Raw genomic sequence first — 14,125 nt, forward strand, 5'->3', positions numbered from 1 at the left:
TTCTTACTTTTCTTTATAAAGAGTTGCAAAAAAAAATGTGACTTAAATAGGTTGTTCTAATGCATTTATTGGCCAATTTTCATGCACCAATTGACCGGATCGAGATAGTTATGAGCACTGTAAACAGACCTTTGCCTTGGAGAACTTTAAGGTGGAACGTAAACGTTGAATTTGAACGACATAGGCGGTCCTCAACTCGTGCTGTGAGTGCTTGAAGGACTTTAATTTATGCTGACAAAATGTTATAAACACGGAACTCTTAACATGCTTCATAGAAAATTAGCAGTAAAATTTTTCTCTGAGAGAAGCGAACACGCTGTTCCTACTGCTGATCCAAACAAGGAACGGGCTCAATGTAGAGGTTCTGAAGTTTGCCACTCCAAGAATATTTATTAATCTTATGACGAACTGACCCGTAGTCGTCAGTTGCTTGTCACCTGCTAAAACTGAATAGACAAGAACTGTCATGAGTACAAAAAGCTCCCTGCAAAGCTTCAAGTAAGAGCATGGCATATAAATTAAATATCAAGTCGTAAATTTTATGTGCACATTAGCTAAGGACAACACAACTGTCAAAATTCGCCAATTTTGGAGTTGCTGAATGTGTTTGAGAAGCAAGAGAGTCGAAACAGTTTCAAAATAGAAGCTCTACGCATGTAGACTATTCGTTAAATATAGTCATAGTAATTGGCAAATCAATTTTTTTGCGCATTGCATTGTGATATGCAATATCCATATTGTTTTATTCAAATTCACCGCATCTTTGATTACATAAACGACAATCACGCTTTGTAAGGGGCTCACTAAAGGGAAAATATCAAAGTCAAATCTTTACATTTGTTTTAAATTTTAATGCGAAGGACTGATCCACATCGCAGGCGGTTGACCGGGTGAATATTATAAAAGTTTGAGGAAAAAATTCTTCCATCGCGTTTTACGGATCTTCCACAGTCACTCTTCAATTACAAGTCTCGTTTTGCATTGAATTACCATGACTGTTGGCTGCTTGAATGAACAAAGAAGTAAGGAGGCATCCATCGTTCTTTCGCTGTGTTTCTCCTCGTCTGGTTTAGCAGCTGTAACAGGAAACGCAGTTGTGTTATGGTTGTTCTTCAGAAATGAGTCTTTACGTACAATTTCCAACCGATTCCTAGCCTCGTTGTCTGTAACAGACTTTTTAGTTGGACTTGTAATAGACCCTATTTGGATCACCTTTAGATGTCTGATCCAGCCGTCAAATGTGACCCAAGCCGCCTTGAATAAGTTTATGGACATGTTGTGGATTCACACTACCGCTGCTACAACGCTTAACCTATGCTGTGTTTCCGTGGATCGCTTCATAGCCATTCGGTTTCCTTTCCGTTATCAGGACATTTTAACCAAGAAGACATGTCATAGCCTCATTGCCGTGGTGTGGTTTACATCATTGCTTCTTCCTTGTCCGGTCATTTTTGTAAATACTGAAAACTTGTGGTTATTCGTATCGCTTGTCACATTTTGCATCCCCACAACTGTCATGGCGGTATGCTACTTTTGGATTTTCAAGGCCGCAAGCAATCAAGCCCGAAGAATGACGGGGGGAAATAAGCATCGTGCGGACGAAAGACGAAGTACTTTTCCAAGCCGTATAATACAGAATTTTAAAGCTATCAAAACCATAGGTTTCGTGTTGGGTGTCTTTGTCGTTTCTTGGATGCCTTGCCTTGTCCTATCCATTGTGCACGAGTTTTCTGCGAGTAATCCGTGCACCGATGAAAAGTTGTATAATGTTGCATGGCCATGGATTGAGGCAGTCGCGCTTTCATCGTCAGCCATCAACCCGTGGGTTTATTTTTTCCGTAATGGCGAATTTCGTCAGGCTTTGCATCGCAGTATTCGAAGGTAACCCGAAAAAGCTGATCGCCTACCGTGCAAAATATTAACAGGATGACGGGCGTGGTTAGACTACACTTTTAAATTCGCCACAAGTTCGCTAGCAATTGGCGTTAACTATGATCGCGTGTGCGAGTGGCATTGTTCATTTAGGGAGAGATATATTTTTAGGATCTCTTTTTGTGTTAGTTTCTTCGTATCACCGCTTTGGTGGTTTTTTTGCTGATCATTTCTCGAGTAGTTTTTCTTTATAACCGCTCATAAACCCGTACAACGTATTGGGGCTACCCCCATACTTTAAGTTCAAGATTATCCCCAGCACCGCACCATTTCCTCAACGAAAGGAATAATGAAGGTATAATGATGAAAATGAAGATTAGACTTACACCAGTACTTGTCTTGATGGATCGCTTGTTCCTATCCAAGGTAGCTGTTACACAATGGTGACGGAAAGGGAAGGGACAATTTAAGTGCGAAGATTCGGTCGTTTTCTTTATTTTCGCCAGTCAAGCAGGATCCTTACTCCCGTGTAGTTCCCATTGTCTCTCTGTTGTCAGAACTTCATCTCCATCAACGTCTTACGCTTTGATTCATTAATTATCATCATCATTGTCAATATCATCATCAGGATAAAAATTTTGTTACGTTCTAATTCGCTACGCTCAAACGAACGTAAATTATTTTCCTCTTAAATGAATAGATGAACAAATACAACAAATTGATGGTTGGATGCTCAGGCAGTCCAACAACTGACGTTTATTCAAGCTTCACACAAGCAGTCATAACAGTGTAACTAAACTGAATATCACTAAATAAATGCAAATTTACAAACCAAGCTGAGAAGTTAGTTGTAAACGCTTAGAAATATCTTCTTGAATGTACATATCCTTCGCAGTATCGGACTTCCACCGACCATGCAGTTTAAGTACCCTCTCCGAAAGACTAGGGTTATAACTAACGGCAGAGGTAGCTCCACCAGCCCTTAAACTATGAAGCCCGTACAACTTATGATCCACCCCTATTTCTTTAAGGCATTCTTTAAAGAATTCCCTACATCTGGTATATGATAATTTAACTCCGTATAACTTGTAAGTGTTGGTAGACTTAAATAACCTTACTGGACGGAAGAGGGCAACTGAACTTGAAAGTTCAATGTTACACATGGAAATATACCTTTCTAACAGTGCAACAGGGCAATACTTGTTAGCTAACCTCTTAATATAAACATCATTACCTACACGATAAATGAAATTTTTAGCCTTGGGAACAAACACTCTAAGATGATCAGGAAAAAATTCAAGATGCATGGGCGCAATGTTACTAAGCTCATCATAACGAAAAAACCCCGCAAAGCCTAACGAGCAGATACAAGCAACTCGTAAACGCCGGGATGGAGAGCGCGAGCGAGAGGAATCTGTCAACTCTTTGAAGCCTAAAATACTACACATCAACTAATCGCGAAAACCCCTGGAGACACGCCCTAACGGCGTGTTCCAACAAAAACGAAAAAACATAAAGTGCTAACGAACTGCATCAACTTCATGCCAGCAGAAAATACATTTACGTTCTAATTCGCTACGCTCAAACGAATGTAAATTATTTTCCACTTAAATGAATAGATGAACAAATACAAAAAATTGATGGTTGGATGCTCAGGCAGTCCAACCCAGAACTTCACAAAGTAAAAATAAGTAGAGGTCTTACTGCGAAAAAGCTGATAGTCACTAGAGGACTTAAATTTTTTCGAAGTGTTACCGCTGATACTCTTCGTTTCTTTTCTCTTCTTCTCAGCGGCAGCCTTGGCTTTACGTATCGTCTTCTCATCTTCGGAGTCTGAAGCGAGATCGTCGGACTCGTATTCTTGGACAACAAGCCAGCCATCTTTGTTCTTGTCGGCGATTTTGATCAACTTCTGACGCTTTTTGATGAGCAGTTTTCCTTCTTCAACCAACTTGTGAACATCAGCCGGGCTACTAGCCCTCTCGTCGATTCGTGTTAATATGTTGTCCAGTTGCAAATTCAACTCAAATTGCTTTCGGTTACCTTTGAACTTAATGTCTGCAGCTTCTTTATCGGACTTAGAGCTTCGCTCAAACCGCTTCCCTTTCTCTTCCAATTGAGAGGTCAAGTAGCCTTTAACAAGAGAGAAAACCTCATCCACCAACTGTGAATTTGAAGAAGGGTTCTGCGAAACAACATCGGCTTCAACGACAGAAGGAACGGAACCACTTTCTTCTGTAGAATTCATAGCTGTATCCTAGCATCAAAAGAAGTAAACGCCAGGATGGAGAGCGCGAGCGAGAGGAATCTGTCAACTCTTTGAAGCCTAAAATACTACACATCAACCAATCACAAAAACCCCTGGAGACACGCCCTAACGGCGTGTTCCAACAAAAACAAAAAAACATAAAGAGCTAACGAACTGCATCAACTTCATGCCAGCGGAAAACACATTTTATCAAATTTACGATAGCCTTTTCTCACAAGGATAGGTTTTCTTGTTTTTCTCTCTTTTTTTTTTAATAAACAGTTTCATTCACGTCTCACCTTTCCCCAAAAATGTGAATTTCGTGTTCTGTCAGTGGTTGCATATACCTGTTTGTGTTTGTATTAACTCAAAGTTGCGATTCTTGAATGGCTGTAAATTACCTTAATAATTACTAACAGTATAGGTCTCACAAAAATTTCAGGTCTCTCCTTAATCAATGGCGTGATTCAACATTTCTGAAATGCATGATTTATGAATGGATAAATCGCCGACCAAATTCAATCAAGAGGCTTCCTCAACCCTGGGCCTTACAAGAAGTCAGTACCGCTTATTATCCGGCACTTTTCGCACTCTAATGTATGACAATAGCAGGTTGTGTCATGATGCCAACACTCAAAAGGTCCAACTTCTACAACAGTGTGCAATTTGTTGTTAATGAAGTGCAGATTGTCCCCTCTCATTCCTCTGAGTACCAAGGATATCGCCTGTTTCAGGCAGTCAAAACGAGAGGAGGCTAAGTAGAGGGAAGAAGGATCCTTTGCTGCCTGTGCCCTCTCCTCTCCTTTCCCCGTATATTACTCCTCTCCAGATTCAAATTGAAGTTTTACCATCTACCATCTTTACCCGAGTCATTATAAATGTCTGCTTCTGTCAACAGTGTTAACCCTTTAACTCCCATGAGTGACCACGACAGAATTTCACCATCCAATAACAACACAATGTCAAGCAGACAGGTGAGGAGAATAAAGAAAAATATTAGTTAGGAGATTATTTGTTGATCCAATACCAAATTCTGGTAAGGCTGAGTAAATTGCATAGCGTTGAATTTTTCATTCAGCTTCAACTGTAAAGCGATACACAAGTCACGTGATTCAAATTAACATCATAAGAATTGTATGGCAGGCAGTTAGGAGAATTACAAATGAGATCTTGGGAATGAAAGGCTTAATATGGGGACAGATGTGTGCGACTCGCCATAGTAGAACAAACATAGCTGCATTTCCAATTACAGCTGCTAAACCAGATTTGTGAACCCCAAGGATTGAAAGATAGACGTGCTTTTCTTAATCATTCTTACGTGTCGAGCAACTAGTATCAATGTTAGATGCTTTTGAGTGAAAGGAATAATCCTTAAATAGCTCAAGGATTTCCGAGAAACCCACCTCTGTTGACATTTTCCCCTAAAATGACTTGCAAATAACTAGAGATTTTTTAGGTAATACCTTTGAATAAGACTTTGAATTAATATGATCTCTACAACTTAGATCACTGAATGAATGCAGAAGAACGGTATCCTGTATATTTTTATACCTTACAAAAGGGAGATCATCCTCAAAGCATTTTTTATAGGAAGAATTTTTCCTTAATCCTTCCTCCTCTAATTTATTCAAAACCGTAGACCAACAAATTCTATTTTTTATCACAGAATAGTGCACAAACAAAAAGGTTTCGATCCGTTTAATTTCAATATCATCTGTCGACAGAAGACCAAGTCTTGTTTTGATTGAGATGTCCTTAGAACTCTGTCTCTTTAACCGCTATATCTCCAGATCTCACGCCATTTCGTACCAATAGGTGTAGACCTGGCCTAAGTCCGGATTGTTGTACGCTTTACTCCGTGAATCTACAGGGCAACCAACGAAAGGTACGGCGAAAGGCTTGGCGAAAGTCTTGATTTCGAAAGTAATAAATTAATGGATTGATTGCTGATGAAGTAAATGCAACTGCATCAACCCAAGGCCATACAACCAACAACAATGAACGCATTTTCTCCCTGCTATTTTCTATGACATAATAAATATCAAATACCATGAGAACTAAACTTGGCATCCATGTGATGATGCAAGCACCCAAAATAAAACCGACTGTTTTGATAGCTTTGAAATTTTGTAAAGTACGAACTTTGATATTTTCGTTGTAATTTCGAGAATTTTCATCTCCACATATTCTTTTAAATTGTTCTTTTGCTGCTTTTAAAATACAGATGTATGATAATGAAACTATCACTAACGGAAAAACAAATGTTATAAATGTTAAAGAAAACCAAAATATTGCTCTATTTATGTCTCCCGCGTTTGTCACCGACAACTTCGAGAAAGGAAGACATAATGACAATAACCACACCAAAATTATCACTGTGTAACATCGTTTCTTGGTTACCATGTCCTGATAACGGAAAGGAAACCGAATGGCAATGAATCGGTCGACAGAAACACAGCAAATGTTGAAAGTGGTGGCGGCGGTTGTGTAAATCCACAACATTAATGTTAATTCGTGCAAAACGCTTGGAGACGGGGGCTCAATAAAAAATCTGATGGCTATCCACACAGGGTCTATTACAAGCCCGACTAAAAAGTCTGCTACCGACAACGAGGCTAAAAATCGGTTGGAAACTGTCCGTAGAGACTCGTTTTTGTAGAACAACCACAACACAACTGCATTTCCAGTAACAGACGCAATACTGCACAAGGAGAGCCACAGTGATAGAACGATGGACGCTGCACTGCTCAGATGTTCTTCCGGTTGGCCATCATCCATGGTAAGATGGTGTACAGCTACAGCAGAGGATAGAAATTAAGCTTAGGGAAAGTTTTCGATTTTTCTTGTTCTCTCTACAAACCAAACAAATGTTTCTGAAACTAAAATGTTTTTGCGTAAATCATATTATTCTATTTATACAGATATAATTTCTTTTGACAGGCACGTCGAATTGATTGAAGTCTGAACATTTGAAGTTCCACAAAACGGTGAAAGAGATAGATACCACAACACATCTCTGAAAAATATAACAAGATTCGTATTTATAAATCAGTTAATTTTCCTTTGTCTTTCATAAACGATAAAAGAGAAACTCAATCACAATTGACTTTTTATAAATTCAGAAGCTTGAAAATTACTGATAGTTGACAACTAAGTTTGCTCTGAGATGCAGCTGTGGATACTCAAATTATAAACGGCCCCTGGTTAAAGCAGTTTAAAGCTTATGGTGATAGTGACCATATTCATGACTTACCCGCCAAGGACTTGATTCCAAGTGAACGAAATGTAGTGAAGAAAATGACAGTGAAGCTCTAATTCTGGGTCGAAGTCTGACAATTGAAAACAAATCTGTGTTTAATATGAAATATGACTTCCAAATAGTTCTTTATCTGAATATGTCATCAGTATATTTATCAATGTCCGTTTTTCGGCTAACTGTTAGGAGAAAAGTTGATTTTTCTTTAACACTATGCTAGGATTTTCCTTTAGTCTCCATTTTCTTTTTTATAAACTTACAGCTTGGACGACTAGCACTAAACATAACAGAATACGTTCACAGTGCTTTTATAGGTGCCACTAGCTGGGCTGCTAATCCTACACTTTTCTGGTTAAATAACTCCGAACTCAGTAACGAATCAGATTTTACAACGCACGTTAGATCTTATTCTAAAAAGTAAACTCCTTTGAGTTACTTGCTCTTTTCTCGGATCAACTCTTTTCTCAATTTCTCACATATATCTAGTCAAGAACACTTTTTTAATTACAAATTTATCATAGAGGATAAAAAGTAGAAGTTGTTTACACCTGCAATCATCGTGAAAGAATTAAACACAAAAAATTAAACATAGTTTTCTTAAATGAAGCTAATAATAACAGCGACTGAACAGCTGCTCAACACAGAGTTCACGATAGGAAAGCGTACAAGTCAATCGTACATAAATTATCTTTTTGATACCATTTTTGTCTTATAACATATTCACCTTTCTCGGATGGCGCTGTCCTCAGCTCCCAGTAAAGAAATTGATCAAAAAGGTTAAAGCAACTTTGAATTAAGGCTTTACAAAAGTTCATTTATTAAAAATCAACCAGCGCGAACAAAATAATTGTTTTATTGAACTCTGCACTTTTCGTTATTGCTGAAGGAGTTTACTAAATTCGTTTTAAATCCAATTTTTTTTTCAATTTAATTGACCAGAAGATAATGTTACTTCCGACTACCAAAACGGTAAAATTTGAATCTCATGACCTGTGTATCGCTTTACAACCGAAACTGAATGAAAATTCAACATTGCTATGCAATTTACAACGCTTTACCAGAATATCTTATACACGAGATACAGTAGGTTCTGATCCAAGAAACAGCCAAAGGTACAAGGCACAATACTGGCGGGACAAGCACTCGAGTGCGTTTGAGTTCCAGCTTATCGACAAGCGAAGAAGTTATGCACAATTTGTTTAAATATTTTGTTTGATGGAACCGAGAACAGCAAATGATCGAGGAAAGCTGTCGTTTTCAAAAGTATCCTGAACATCAATTTCTCGCTCTGAGTGGGTGACAACTGATTAAAAACTTACTGAGACAAGTATTCCGTTCAATTGATAAAACTTTAAGTTCTTCTGAAGCGTTGTGGATGTTTTCAAAGATTTTACTGTACGGTAGCAAACGGAAGAAATCGGTTCTTAAGCTACTCGAATGAACTTCAAAGCTAAGCTTTTGTAATCGAAGGTCCTGGCAGAGCGTAAAAATCTCAAGGTAAAACTTGCAAGTCACTCAGACTTTTGAGGGTAACCCGGCAGGGCATTTACCAGAGGTTGGCTCCATATCAGGCATTTTTCCGTTCCTTACTACAAGTTTTTTCTTTAAAGGCTCTATCTCCTGGAGTTTACTCATGTCACATTTTGTGGTTCCCTAAGACCGCACCTATAATGATGTCCATTCAAATTTTCTCGGGTTTCTTCAGGTGATCATGTAATAAATCAAGAAAACAATGAAACTTAGTTAATTGAGAACCAATGGTGGCATGCAGTTGTACTGCATGGTTATCTCAGTTCTCCCGAGCGTACAATTATTTTTTACTTTTGGCCCGAGAATCTCGTGAAGTTTATAAAATACGAGGACTATATATATATTAAGAAAAGTTAAGCATTCATGCAAAGATGGTTTTTAATAAGATTCCACTCACTATTAATAAAGAAAAAAAAATGGACCAATTCGTGTTTCGGTCCGTTTGAACTTCATCTGTCGATGGGAGGTAAATTCTTGTTTCGATTGAGACGTCCATAGATCTCTGTCTCTTTATCTGCTATAACCCAGATCTCACATAATTCCGTATCATCAGGTGTCGCCCTGGTTTCAGCCCGGTTTGTTGTGAGCTTTCCCCCGTGAGTTCATAGGGAAACCAACGAAAGGTACGGCAAAAGGCTTTGCGAAAGTCTTAATTTCGAAAGTAATATATAAATGGATTGATTGCTGAAGAAGTGAAAGCGATTGCCTTAACCCAAGGCCATGCGACGAAGACCGATGTATGAATTTTACCTGAGTCATTTGTTATGGCATGGTAACAGTTAACAAACAGCAGAATTAAATTGGGCATCAATGTGATAATACAAACACTCAAAAAAAAACCCGATAGTTTTCATAGCTTTAAATTTTTTTATAGTTCTTCCTCTATTATTCTCGTTGTACTTTCTTGTATTTTTTAGTGCCGTTATTCTGTGAAAGTGTTTTTTTGATGATTTAAAAATACGAACGTATGAATTTGAGACTACAAGTAACGGAATAACAAATGTTGTTGAAGCTAAACAAATCGACAGCACTGCAAAAGAAATATTTTCCTCTCTTTGTCAAACAGGTGGCTGTGATCAACCGGTAACAAAGAGAAAGGAATAATTAATGAAAATAGCCACACCAAAATAATCGCCGGGTAACATCTTTTCCTAGTCACATGGTCCTGATAGCGAAAAGGAAACTGAATCGCAATAAACCGATCTACAGAAACACATCGTATGTTCGAAGTAGTGGCGGCGGTTGTGTGAACCCACAGAACCTTACAGAAAGAGATTAACAACGGTGCTAACTGGTGACCAATATATGACAAAGATCCATAAAGGAATTATAACAAGCCCAACTAAAAGGTCTGCTACGGATAATGAGGCTAGGAATCGGTTGGAAATTGGGCGTAGAGACACGTTTTTGATAGAACAACCATAATATTATTGCGTTTCCCGTCACAGCTGCTAACCCAGAAGAGGAAAACCACAATGATAGACCGAGGGACGTTGCACTGCCGAGTTGAACGTGTGGGTGGCTATCATTCATGGTAAGACAATGTACAGCTACAGCAAAAAAAAAAAAGCTTAAAAATGCTTGAAATTTCTGTTGTCTTCCCTATAAGCCAAGCTGAAGATATTTCTGAAACTGATATGTTTTTATTGCATTAATCGTCATACTCCTTTTATGCAGATATGCTTTCAGCTTATTGACAGGCACGTCTCATGTTTAACAGGATAGAAAGAACGACTCCTCTCTGGAATATTTCTCCAAATTCTCTGTGATCCTCGTTTGCCTCTCGTGAACGATGAAAAAGAAAAAGAAACTCACTATTGCAATTTCTTTCGCATAAATTCTAAAGCCTGACAATAATTGACAACAAAGTTTACCCCGATATCTGGCTGCTTCAGTGAGAGGAAATCTATCGGAAACCTATTAATTCCGGATACTCAAATAATCAACGGATCCTATTTAACATTAAATGGAATTCAACGATTACTTCAAAAGTGACCTGATTTATGACTCACCCGGTAAAGACTTGATTCCAAGCGAACAAAATGGAGGAGATGACGATAAAGCTCTGGAGTCGAGTGTGACAGTTGAAAACAGGATGTTTGTTCAAGTTCAAAAAAAAAAACTCTCTAAGTAGTTCGTTATTTGAATATGTCATAATTTGTGAATTGGGTCATCAAACTGAATTTCCGGCTAGCGCTACTTTCACTCGTTCCCACTCTTCTGCTGTCCGTATGAACTTCCTCTTAGCAAGAGTGGCTTGTGCGTGATAGAGAGGGAAAGGGGAACGACAGTTCAGGCTGGTTTCTCTCGTTTGGTGCTTGTTCTTTCTTTCGTTAAAACTGCTAAATCCTTTTTATGGTTTGAGTAATATTAGCATCAACGTTTGATGCTTTTCGCCAAAAGAGTGATCCGTATTAAGCAAAGCGGTTCAGCTTACACTGATTCCCTAGAAGCCAAATTCTGTTACAAATTCACTTTAAGATTACTCGGAGAAAAATAGCAAATTCTACTGACTTATTTGGAAACACAAATGAATCAACTTTTTAATCCCCAAAGGATCTCCTGGGTAGGGATCACTGAACTGATACTGAGTTACGATAGCATATTTCTCAATATCTCACAAAAGGCAAGGTCAGTATTGTATTTTCCCTAAGAAAGAAAATTTGATATTTTATCCTATCTTTTTTCTTGTCAATTTGCTTAGAACTGCAGACCAACAAAGTATTCTTCTGTAGTTACATTTCGCAGCTCCTTTGATTACTAAAGACAGATAACCGTTCTAAAATATTATAAAAAGATTGGCCAAAAAGATGGGAGGGAACTCTGGTCCGCCAAAATTCAATCAAATTCTTGAAGATCTTCCTTTCACAAAAATCCGCCAAAAGTTGACTCCACGTAAGATATCGCCATTGCTTACAAGAAAGTTTTCCTTTCTAGAAAAGCTCCGTTTCGCAGAATCAATTCGTTTGATCCCTGACGGATACCACATGAAAAAGATCATACGTGGGTTGACCTACGTCGTTGCATTCATCCCGATGGAATAAGGTGTCAGGGATATGTGTGAGGGATCACGACAAAAAAAACCAAGAGAGAAGCAATAAAGTTGAGGGAACCGAGCACGAATGAAGGCAGATGGAAACAGTTGTTACTGGTCCGCGAGTCTCTAGGCATCAATGTGCGTAAACATCAAAGAACGTCTTGAACTTAAAGGATTCTCAAAACAGAATAAGAAATACTAGTGAAAGGTAATGTCTGGGCATTCTTCTGAAGATGTTTTTTAATAAGATTTTTAACCGAAATTACAGGAAAATGGACTAATGAAAGTTTTGGTCCGTTTTAGCCTCATCTGTTCATAGAAGAAAAAGTCTTGTTTCGACTGAGTTGTCCTCAGAGCTCTGTCTCTTTATTCGCTGCATCTCCAGGTCTCACAACATTTCGTAAAATCTGGCGTCGACTTGGTTTCAACCCAGTTTGTGGAGTGCTTTCTCCAGTGCGTTTACGAGGAAGCCAACGGAAGGTACGACGAAAGGCTTCGCGGAATTCTTGATTTCGAAGGTAATATACGAATGGATTGATTGCTGATGAGGTAAAAGCGACTGTCTCAACCCACGGCCACACAACAAAGATCAACGAACAAATTCTAGCCCAGTTATTTTCTATGACATAATAACATTTAACAAGCAGCAGAACTAAGTTGGGCATCCATGTGATAATGCAAGCACCCAAAACAAGACCAATTGTTTTGATAGCTTTAAGGTTTTGTATGGTACGAGCTTTAAAACTATCGTTGTTTATTGTAGGATTTTCTCTTGCTAATATTCTCTTAAATTGTTTTTTTGCTGATTTAAAAATACAAACGTAGGAAAATGAAACTACAAGTAATGGAATAACAGATATTATAAACGCAAGAGAAATCATCGACACAAAATAATTTATCATGGGCTCATAATCTACCAGTAACATAGAGAAAGGAAGAATTAAAGAAAATAGCCACACCAAAAAAATCATTGTGTAACATCTTTTCTTTGTTACGCTGACCTGATAACGGAAAGGAAACCGAATCGCAATAAACCGGTCTATAGAAACACAACAAGTGTTGAAAGTGGTGGCGGCGGTCGTGTGAAGCCACAATATGTCTGCAAAGTAGAACAAACTTGAGAGAACTGGAGGCTGAATCCAAAATTCAATGACGATCCACGTAGGGCCCACAACAAGCCCAAGTAATAGGTCTGCTATTGATAAAGAGGCTAAAAAGCGGTTGGAAATTGTTCGTAGAGACGCGTGTTTGTAGAACAACCATAACGTAACTGCGTTTCCAGTTACAGCTGCAAGACTGGACAGAGAGAGCCACGCTGATAGCACGATGGATGCTGTACTGCTGAGATGTTCGTGCGGTTGGCAACTATTCATGATTAGGAGAAGAAAGGAAGAAGCCTTGGGAAATGCTTGAAATATTCTTGTCCACGCTACCGACCAAACAGATGTTACTGAAACTTAAACAATGTTTTTGCATGAATCATCATATTTCTTATATGCAGATATGCTTTGTATTGACAGGCACATCTTATGGTAAAAGAGATGGATAAAGTGACACCTCTCTGAGACAAAAATCCTCAAAGATAAAACCAAATAGACAGTCCGAGTTTTAACGGTTTTCACGCTCAGTTAGATTGCAAGTTTACGTACGGTAATAAAAATCAAACACAGCCAACACTTGTAGAGTATACGAAGTTTCGTTTTCAAAAACAACGCAGAAAAAAACAGGAATGATGAAAAATATAACCTGGCATAACTCCTAAAATTTATACTAATCATGACGGTGTCAGAGCGACTGCGATCATGCTGAGGTTTATTGCGGCTAGCTCATCTTCGGTCATCGCAGTGGAGCAAGCCTCAGGAACTAAATTGCCTACCCTTCGAGTGGAAAAATAAGAGCTTGCTCTGATTACCTTTCCGATGTGTTGAGTGGAAGGCCACATCAGTCACTGCAGCCGAGTTTTACGGTGCAGTCATTCTGAGCGATCTTCATGCCCTAGTGAATTCGGCTGTTGTTCATTCATAATACACTCGCCTTGAACAGTTTGTTTTCTACTTGCGTATTTTAGTGAGCCACGATTGGGCCGAATTTAACTGAACATTTCACCTTCAGATTCTGTATTAGAAACTAAAAAACTTCAAGCGAAAGTGTTAAATTCGACATGCCGAACTATTTTAGTTTG

General features: G+C 38.5%; 3 protein-coding genes and 1 pseudogene across 3 annotated transcripts; 1 reads left to right on the forward strand and 3 right to left on the reverse strand.

Moving 5' to 3' along the window:
* The first annotated feature begins 35 nt into the window (after positions 1-35).
* LOC113666348 (beta-1 adrenergic receptor-like) lies at positions 36-2,755 on the forward strand. Its single transcript, XM_027182126.2, has one exon. The coding sequence runs from the start codon at positions 992-994 to the stop codon at positions 1,883-1,885; it is 894 nt and encodes a 297-aa protein (XP_027037927.2). The 5' UTR covers positions 36-991; the 3' UTR covers positions 1,886-2,755.
* A 3,034-nt stretch (positions 2,756-5,789) lies between these two features.
* LOC113666355 (beta-1 adrenergic receptor-like) lies at positions 5,790-7,695 on the reverse strand. The gene is made up of 2 exons (XM_089191691.1): positions 7,374-7,695; positions 5,790-7,136 (listed from the first exon to the last, which is right to left on the reverse strand). The coding sequence occupies exon 2, from the start codon at positions 6,896-6,898 to the stop codon at positions 5,972-5,974; it is 927 nt and encodes a 308-aa protein (XP_089047817.1). The 5' UTR covers positions 6,899-7,136; positions 7,374-7,695; the 3' UTR covers positions 5,790-5,971.
* A 1,660-nt stretch (positions 7,696-9,355) lies between these two features.
* LOC113666330 (beta-1 adrenergic receptor-like) lies at positions 9,356-10,439 on the reverse strand (annotated as a pseudogene).
* Positions 10,440-12,165: 1,726 nt separating this feature from the next.
* Positions 12,166-14,124, reverse strand: LOC113666350 (beta-4C adrenergic receptor-like). Its single transcript, XM_089191235.1, has 2 exons — positions 13,856-14,124; positions 12,166-13,399 (listed from the first exon to the last, which is right to left on the reverse strand). Exon 2 carries the CDS (start codon positions 13,314-13,316, stop codon positions 12,294-12,296), a length of 1,023 nt encoding a protein of 340 aa, XP_089047361.1. The 5' UTR covers positions 13,317-13,399; positions 13,856-14,124; the 3' UTR covers positions 12,166-12,293.
* Position 14,125: the final 1 nt, after the last annotated feature.

Source organism: Pocillopora damicornis, chromosome 13 (assembly GCF_964200805.1).
Source record: "Pocillopora damicornis chromosome 13, jaPocDami1.2, whole genome shotgun sequence".
In the NCBI taxonomy this organism is placed as follows: domain Eukaryota; kingdom Metazoa; phylum Cnidaria; class Anthozoa; order Scleractinia; family Pocilloporidae; genus Pocillopora; species Pocillopora damicornis.

Coding starts and splice junctions, on each gene's coding strand:
- LOC113666348 (XM_027182126.2), top strand. CDS start 992: ATGACTGTTGGCTGCTTGAATGAACAAAGAAGTAAGGAGGCATCCATC.
- LOC113666355 (XM_089191691.1), bottom strand. CDS start 6,898: ATGGATGATGGCCAACCGGAAGAACATCTGAGCAGTGCAGCGTCCATC.
- LOC113666350 (XM_089191235.1), bottom strand. CDS start 13,316: ATGAATAGTTGCCAACCGCACGAACATCTCAGCAGTACAGCATCCATC.